Below are 10100 nucleotides of genomic sequence, written 5' to 3'. Positions count from 1 at the left end.
TTTATTTGATAATTGTACAAATACGATGGATTTCTAATAATTAACATAGCACTGAATATGATAGTAATTAATTTACATGGATGGTAATGTTTCATTTATGTATAAAAGTGTATGGAAAAAAATATAATGGCGTTGATATGAATCTTTAAACATTGCGTGGAATCTCGTATATAGAAAGTAAATAAATGTGTAACATGTGATAAGTACACCTGCAAATAGAGCTTCGTTAATTTCGTGTTTGTTAATTAAAAACGCGACTATATATGTTACAAGTCTTACTTTGTCAATTTTTAAGGAAACTGCCGAAGATCTTCTTTTAGTTTCTAATTGCTGATCCAAGTAAAATTTATTTTTATTTACCACTTATTCCACTTATTATTCATGACCCATAATACAATAAATTCATGTTCAAATTATTACTTACGTGAGTTCGATTATCAAAAAATATAGATAGATTTACACTCATTATATCATTACGAATTACGTAATTATAAATACTTAATTAAATATAAATATTTACTTGTAAAGTTCATACAGTATTAAAAATAATTGACATCAATTTAAATAATTCAATTTTTCATTCAAATCTATTATTTGCACGAGCCAATATTGATTTCATAATTCCGTTTCACCGCATTATGAAGATCAATAGAAACAAATTATGGAGTTAGTGAAGTTTACAAAAGTGCGAATGGTATCATAAAATGAAAGGTAAATTTTTTAGGGCAAAAATGTGGAAATAAAGTTTGAGAAGCAGATACATGTATTGTTCACTGACTTTCGTACCTTTATCAAAATGTTCGGGATTTCTTGTCTCTTTCTACGGTTTTTTTTATTTTCTTTTATCTGTCTTGCATGTACGAGTTCAAAACTTATGGTACTGTGTAAGTACAGATAAAATTTTACATCTATCTCTTACCTACAGCTCGGGGTAATCAACGCTATTACTTCTCGACTCTGACATATTTTGCGCAATTCATTATATTTTTTCATCATTTTATTCTTTTTTTAGATCTTATATTTGCTTTTGAAACTCAAATCAATTATTCTAATGTATTTGAATAATAACTCAATTATTAAAATGGAATTTGCATTTTATTTATAAGCTTTCTGGTAAAAAATTGTTCAGCGAAATTCACTATTTGAAATGATTAAGAATTGACGAAAAGACTAAAAATTTGACAAATTCTAAAATTTAATTTGAACGGGATAAATAAAAAAAATATTAGGAATTTTTGTAAACATTATTAAACTCTTAAAAATAATTTTATTGCATCAAAAAAATTCAAAATCCATCTTGAAAGAGGTTTTAACATATCTTTATTATTATTTTATATTGCATCTTTAGAATATATATTCAATATTACTTTTGTATATATTAAAATTGAGTGAATTTATATAAATAAATAATCATTAACAGTTAATCCGAACACAAACTGATATCAGAAGTCTTCACTGTTTTCAAATTTCTATAATATGATAAATAAATATTTGTTTGATAATTTGTATTAGTAGTATTAACAGAATTTATATAATTTATGTACAAATACATAAGTATATATTTATTATATATATATATTATATAAATAATAAATATATTATTTATTTTTAAAAATAAAGATATTTTAATAAGTTGTAATTAATATATGTGTATAAATTTAATTAAATAATGCAATTGTAATTTTCGGTAAGCATTTTTTTACATAAAATATACGAGTTTATGCAATTATAATAACATGGTTTATTTTTGTGTGAAAATCTTAAAAAAAAAATAATTAGAAAAATCAATTTATTAAGCATTTGTATATACTAATTAAAATTAGGACGTGAATTATATATTAGACGTAACTAAAATTATTTTGAATCGTACAGTAATAGTATTTATAAATATTATAAAAATAAAAATGTATATTATAAATGTATATTATAAAAAATTAAATATCTCATTTATGAATAAATGGCAAAAATAAAATTCAATAATTTAAGAAAATATATATTCGTAATGAATTTTTTACATCAAAATAGATTTTGTTTGATGCTCAAATTTAATATTTTATAATATATTTGTTTGTATCAATTATGATTATTTTAGTTCAAATTAAAATTTTTTTAGAATTAACAATTTTTATTATTCTTAATGATAAATCCGACGTCTATTATCATCTAGCATATATTTTTATTTATTCTAAAAGATATTTTAATTTATTAAAAAATAATTAATTAATTAATGATTAAATTATTATAATTAGATATTCATACAAAAATAAATAATTCAGTAATATAACATATTGAAGCCTTTCTTTATATTATAATTTTTACGAATCTTAATTAGATTTGACAATGTGTTTAGCAAAATTCGTTTTTATATAACTTATGAATATCTATTAAAGCTAAGATTATATATTAAAATATTGTCTATGATTTGATTTGGTGAACTAATATTAAGTTTATCAATTTTTAAAAATAATTATAACAAGTTGCTTTAAATTTTAATATAAAAATAATTTAACAAGTAACTACTACACAACTACATTAACTACAATAACTACATAATACATAAAGGGGAATATTGTTAATATATTCATTGGTATTATATAATTAACTTAATTTTATTATTTTATTTATAATAATTTTTATTGAAAAACGTATTATTTGTATACATATATTATATAAATAATTTAATAATTACACTTATATTATTGCAAATTTAATTTTCTTCTATTATGTACATCTTTTATTATCCACACTTTTTATTAATTTCACATATACTCAAAATACAATGACAAAGTTAACCAAAATATTTTTTCATCTCTAATAGTACTTCTGTATACTAATAATAATATTTTAGAAAATTAAATTTTAAAATTATAATCGAAGAATTTACATTTTAAAACCAAACATTTACAACTTAAAACCAAACTTGTATTTAATTATAAAGTCAAACTTTATTTACTGAAATTTTATAATGCTTTATACGCTAATGTTAAACATTGAAATTGATGAGGTCTAAGGCTTTTTACTGACATAAAACAATAATTACGATATATAAGAAATTAAGGATACAGAAGGTTTATATGATTGAGATATGAAAAACGTGAGCGGAGTAATTTCTAGATAAGACAGAAAAGGAATTGAGCTCTAAAGGGGAAAGTAGAGATTGTGCGAGAAAAATGTGCGATTTTTCGAACTGGTAGATGATTTGATGTGATTCGATTGGGTGAGAAGAAATCTCATTTTTCACAACGATTTGAATAATGATAATAAAATTTGAGATACGTTTAATGCTATAGAAAAAAGTTAATTTAGTTTAAAAGTTAATTTTGCTTAGTAGTGTTATACATTGTAAGCTGCATAATTAATTCCATGATGGAACTATATTAATCTAAAGGATCAAACAAATAGTATGTATATTTAGTATATACATAGATGATATCTGTAAACTGTCAAGATTGAAGTACTATTTAGATTAGTCTATATCATCCAGCAGATGCTTTGCTTGATTTTTGAAAGATAATAATTGACAATTGTTTTTCATAAATTATTTAATAAAGATAGTTAATTTAATAAATATATTAATTTATTAACAAAAACAAAATTAATTAATGTAAGTAGCTCGATAGATATCAATTAGTATTTCAATTGCATTTTGTATATATTTTTCTAATTTTATTTATTATAAATTTGTTTATTATTTAATTTAATTCTACATTATTATAATTATATTTTTATTTTACATACATTCATCGAAAATGTTAATATTCGTAGTTATTTTTTATGATTTAAAAGATTTTTTCTAATTTAATTGGAGATTTGAAATATAAAATTGGTGAACTTTTAATTCAGTATAATGTTCTTAAATATTAAAGAATTAAAGATTGAAGCTAAATTTAATTTAAATTAAACATACGTATTAAGAAAGAACTTTCTAAAATGTTGGTTTTAAAAATAATCAAGTCTCATAGATATTTAATGTAATATTTCAATTTATATATGGACTTTTGTAATCAATTTCAAATTCATTAATAATATAAATTTTTAGCTTAATAAAGTATTTTTAGTTGTATTCATTATATTCATATTTAAATTTACGTTTGAATAGTTTATTAATAAATAATAAATAATAAATAATAATTAATAAATAAGAATACTAAATTGTTAACTACCTGTCATTTATTTATAAGAATAAGTCATTAAAAAATGAATGTATTCTACAAAGTAAATTGGTATTTTAAAAATTTTAATGTTACATAAATTGAGAAAAAAAGATTTACGAATTTCTATCAATATTAAATTAATTATTTACACTGAATTTCGAAGTTACAATATTTTTAAAAAAAGGAATTTTGAGTTTTTAAAAATTAAATCTAAAAATTTATTATGAATTACTTATTTTGTACATGTATGATATTAAAACCTATAATGAATGTTTATAATTATCATTTTAACAAAAATCGGATATCTACATTATAGGTAATTATAAACTTATACTATCATTATAAACTTATATTATCAATAGACTTTTAACACTTTTATTTATAAATTTTATATTTTTAATGAATTTAATAAAGTGCATTTAGTTAATAAAAAATTTTTTAAATCTAAATTATACATTTACTTTCATTATTATTTCTTTCTATATCCAACAGACACTAATGAAAAAATAGATGAGATAGAACGCAGAAACTTTAATAAACAATAAGTTTTTATGCATTTCTTTAATTTTACATATATTTTTTCTATATTATATATATATTTTATAAAAAAATTTGTTATTCTGTGCATAAAAGCTGTAATTTTTTTTAAAGATAAAATCGATAACCTTCTAACTCAAATGTAATTTAAAACTAACAGTTAATAATTAATATATATTAATAGATAACGTCTTAAATATTATAAATATATATATATATATATATATATATATATAATCATAGAGAAAGTGTTAATAGATTATCAATATAAATCAACTGATTATCTAAGAATGCATTTAGAAAGGTGTAAAAATACATAAATTTGATGTGTTTTTATTATTCTTACATCATTGATATTCATGAAAAGTTATGTTACTTATAATTTTTTACTGTATTTCATATAATGTTGATTACTCATTATACTTTTTTATTTTTACCAATATTAAAAAATACTTGCAGAATATGATAAAATGAGAAAAATGATAATACAATAACGTATTTAGAATAAATTATAGAGTTCTCTAGAATGCTGTGTAGAAATAAAAATATGTTTTTAAGTCAAATAAAGCATGATTTATTATAGAATTTAAATTTATTATATTAAATTATACATATTTAATAAATTATATATTTTAATTATATTAATTTTATCTGTAAAGAGATGTCATTTGAATAATTAACAAGACTATAATTGGTAAATAATTGGCTTTTTTCTAAAAAATGAATTATTCCTTAATCTCATATAACAATAAATCATATAAAATAAGATATTGAATACGATAAAACATAACATTCAAAATAATTTCAAATTAACTCGATTTAATAAACAGTTATTTTTTAATAATAATGTGACATTAAAAAGCAATACTATAGATTAATTTATAAACAACAGTTTAAGTATTTATATTATATAATTTGTTTTTATAAAAAATCATAAGGATTAATGTTAATTCATCAAGAAATGAATTATTTTAAAAATATTTATAAATGAATAACATGAAATCTATATGGTGTTATAATGTAAACTCGTATAGTCTTATAAGAGTAATATTACTAAATGAAAAATATGGTCAAGAAGATTTATTCAGAAATTATAATGTGATTTTATGACATTTCGAATACATATCTGTTTACAAAGTGTGTAATAGAATATTTTTATTGTATTACATTTAATTGTAAATGAATTTAAAAATAAAAACTATAAAAATTTTATTATACTGTTTATTGATATGTTTACCAAGATACATACTTTGTTTATATACAATACTTTTATCTTTCATTTTCATTTAGAAAATTGATAACATTTTGAATTTAATAAATCATTAAAACCATCAGACATATAATCTACAAAATATAAATTTATTCATGTTCGATCATTTATTTTTTGCTGTTCTTGCACTCGAACACTTATTAATATTACTTTATTTTACATAATTACGCTCCTTAAATATGAAAGTTACTTGTTATTTTTTCAATAATATTTAAAATTGCAATATCTTTTACTGCTCATTTGTCGTGTTTAGATTTTTAATATAAATCAATGAAGGTGTACTTTATACATCTTATATTAAATAGATAAAAAAAAATATTACATTAATATTTGAAGACGTATCTTATGTATTATATCTATATATTATATATATATATATATATATATATATATATATATATATAAGCATATATATATTATATAAATATCATCTTATGTATTATAATGTTGCAGACATAATAGTTGAATAGTTAACATTTTTTAAAATTAACGAGTAGCATTACAATTCTTTTAACAACGTATTTAGTGTTTATTGAAATGGCAACTTTTCAAAATACTGCCTAATCGTTCAAATGTAAGTATTTATTATATACTTACATTATAACTTTATAGGAACATTGTAAAAAATTATTCTTTCACGTAGAAATGTTTATTAGTAATTTTTACGAATTTATAATATTGTTTGAAAGCATATATTTCTATTGTTGTTAATTTAAACAAACAATTTAAATAATTTATATTCGATGAAATATTCAAGCATTATTTACAATGTTTAACATAACGTGATTTGCTTGAATAGGTTTGATATCTTGATTGTGTCCCATTGCTTATTTGGAAAAAATATTTGATCTTATAAAAGCATTTCACGTCTATATAGTACTAATAAACTGTTTTTTTACAAATAAAATATTATAAAATATTTTTATAATCAAATTCTAATAATAACAGAGTTCATTATTTTGATATGATTTTGTTAGTCTTTCTTACTTAAAATATACACTAAATGTGCGTATAAATGTACGTATAAACGAAAATATGCCTGATAATAAAATAATAAAAGAATGAAATAGTTGAGTAAATTTTACAGGATCGTATAAAATTGTCATAAGGTTTTCTAAACCATGTTAATTTTAAAGACATAATTAGTTTTTATAATGTCGTAGATATTCTTAGTTAGTAATATGATTAACGAATTAATGTTTAAAGAACAGAATTCGTTTAGCAGTCAGGATATAAGAATATATAAGAAGATTGTTAAAACAGTATTGAATAGTTTCCTGAAAATAAATTACATAAAATAATAACTTATTATACTGTTCTTCTGAGTGGATGTTTGAAAATTTGTGTTTTCATTCACTGATGTTATTTAAACTGGATCAGGTGCTGGAGCAAGTAATTGCATACTCGATGATTTTGCTATCTGTAAAACAATTTCATACAGATATTTTAAATAATTATTATAATATCCATATAATATTTTAAATATTATATTTAAAAAATTATGTTTCATAAAGTATGTTAATACTATTTTAAATATTCATAAATATTCATAAATAAAAAGTATTCATAAATTATTTAATATAGTTTATAGATTTTTATTTAAATATTCAGTGTCCAAGAGAAAATTTTTTAATATAATAAAAAGAATAAACTAAAATGAAAATTACCTGATGTTTTGGTTGCTTATGGGATTTTCTAGAATAGATCTTCAATACTCTGCAATTACAGGCAACTGATAAAGCAACAGCAAGACCCTGTAGAGGTAAATTTAATATTTAAGAAATTCAAAAATCTAGTGAATGAAAATATATCGTATTATGTATATTGTCTTTTCAATGACTTGAAATATTAAAAATAAATACATAATTCTGACGATGTGAAATGTAATTTACGTTAATTATAATGAAAAATAATAAAAAAATGAATTTTCACACTGAAATAAACTGTGCAAAATATTTATAAGATTTTTATTTATAATAATAATTATATTCAATTAAAATTCATAATTTTTAATAAACAATTAATATTTTATTTCTAAAAATGTTTAACATTTAGTTTTCGAATAGTTTGATTGATAAATATTCTATTACAATTTATAAATAAAATATAATTTTTAATTGATAAATCCTAATTTTCCAGTAGGCCAATAGATACGTTAGAGTTACACCTATATTCCTTTAATATGGCGATTTACAAGCGAAGGATGATATTCATAAATAATTTATTTTAACATACCCAAAACAGGGAAATACAAAATAATAAAATTATTTTTAAATGAAGTTGCATCATAAAATAATTATTGCAAAAAGTAAAGATCAAATATTATGGATAAAAATAGTTTAGATCGGGCTTGGTGGCTAGTCGAATGATTTACTCTGAACTCATTATTGCTTTTACACTTTCGCGAAAGGATGATAGAGTGTTGATTGATGAACAAGTCATGATCATTATTCAATCCACAATATAATGATAAATCTCGTTCAATCGGCTTAGTTTATAGAATTTCTTTGTTTTATATGTTACGTATAAAATTTATTTATTCAATGACACATAGATATTTTTGTGGTGATTGTTGCTAACTTATCGTCAGTAAAATTTGAATTAGAAATTATTGAAAAGCCAAGTGTATGCATTAATTTTAAAGAGCATCATTAATATAATTAAAATTTATAATTTCAAAGATTTTTATTTAAAAAAATTACTATTAAGAATAAAATAGTGTAGCATATATATGCATATTTATACTTAATCATTTAATGGTAGTAAAAAAATTTTAAAGATTATTTGTATTAAATAGTAGTTAAATATAAATCTATATAAATTTCCGAGCGGCCTTAAATCTATAGCTTATTAATTTCTACATTTGTAAATTTTAATTGTCAACGGATAATTAAAAAATTAATATTTATGCGAAATCAGCGATTGACTATTGAACTACATCCAAGAATAGCCTTCTTTGTATAGCCCTTAATTCTGAATAATAATAATATTGAATTAGAGAGCAAGCTAACCTGGAGCGAATGTCCAGTGCAGAAGACTGCCCACAAGAACGGCACCTTCCAAACCCGCGAGGCAACCCCACATCCGGCCACTAACCCGATGATAAGGCTCACTTTTAAGAAGAGCATAAGCTGTAGCGCTCGCCTCCTCTTCATTTTCTCTCGCTGCTTTATTTCCAGTTGCATACTGCATGTGTATCTATATTTTTCGTTTTTCGGACAAATGTTAAAGGATTTCGGTGAGCTTGTTTGGAATTATGCAGGTGAGAGGAGCGGATGTCTGGGCAAAGCCTAATACACGTTAAAGGAGTATATGGCCTTTGACCGAGAGAGGTATAAAGAAGCGAGAACTTTTGGTGGCTACTTACCTGGCTACGATGGCTGCTTTAAGCAGATAATAGCCTGATGAGAAGAGCAACATTATTACTGGTATACCGAAAGCGTATACGGTTGCCTTGGCCCCCAGGAACCTGACAGAAAATAAAAAGATTTGTGATTTTACAAGCTCTTTGGCACAAGAAATAGATGATGGGAATATAAAAACATATTAAGTGTATGGTTGTCCCAACATATTTATCACAAATTTTCACTTATACGTATAATAATTATTTAGTTATTTTATAAATGTTGATACTTGGTTATGAGGTACAAAAGTGTTCATTTAAGTTAAAAATTATAGTCTTGAAATATATATAAGAATCATGTCGAATCAAATTTGTTTAATATTCAAATACAATTTTAATGTTCACTTGCGTACGAAGTATGTGTTTATTTTATTCATATAAATATTCATTTAAAATATTTTAAATAAAAATGATCTTTATTTGCTATACTATTCATATTATTATTTGACTAAAAGACAATATTTCATGCAGATTCTTAAATGTACAATATAAAAATATTATTATTCAGGCAAAGATAAAATGAATTAGGTGTTATAACTAGAACTTATTTTAGTATAAAAATAACGCGCACTTAATTATTTCATCCAATGATAAGCAATAATAGTAAATTATTATTTTCATTGATTGTCATAAAATAATTGTTGATCAATTAAGTTATTTTGAAAATAAACGTATTTTTGAATATTTGATTGAGCTTCAAGATTTTTAATATATTGTTATAATTAAAGACATTTAG

The 10100-nt window shown here is 21.2% G+C and overlaps 1 protein-coding gene across 1 annotated transcript in view; it reads right to left on the bottom strand.

Annotated features, from left to right (window-relative positions):
- Positions 1-7274: 7274 nt before the first annotated feature.
- The window catches only part of LOC105360626 (cadherin EGF LAG seven-pass G-type receptor 1), a 106663-nt gene continuing 103837 nt past the window's right edge, over positions 7275-10100 (bottom strand). Inside the window, exons 4-7 of the mRNA XM_011497581.1 lie at positions 9329-9430; positions 8973-9159; positions 7629-7715; positions 7275-7381 (exon numbers count right to left, since the gene is read on the bottom strand). Of these exons, the coding sequence (XP_011495883.1) occupies positions 7328-7381; positions 7629-7715; positions 8973-9159; positions 9329-9430 (430 nt within the window). The 3' untranslated portion in view covers positions 7275-7327. The remainder of the gene's footprint in view (positions 7382-7628; positions 7716-8972; positions 9160-9328; positions 9431-10100) is intronic.

The sequence above is a fragment of the Ceratosolen solmsi genome, unplaced genomic scaffold, assembly GCF_000503995.2.
Source record: "Ceratosolen solmsi marchali unplaced genomic scaffold, CerSol_1.0 scaffold47, whole genome shotgun sequence".
NCBI classification, from domain to species: Eukaryota; Metazoa; Arthropoda; class Insecta; order Hymenoptera; family Agaonidae; genus Ceratosolen; species Ceratosolen solmsi.
This window is presented reverse-complemented; position numbering and strand designations above follow the sequence as displayed.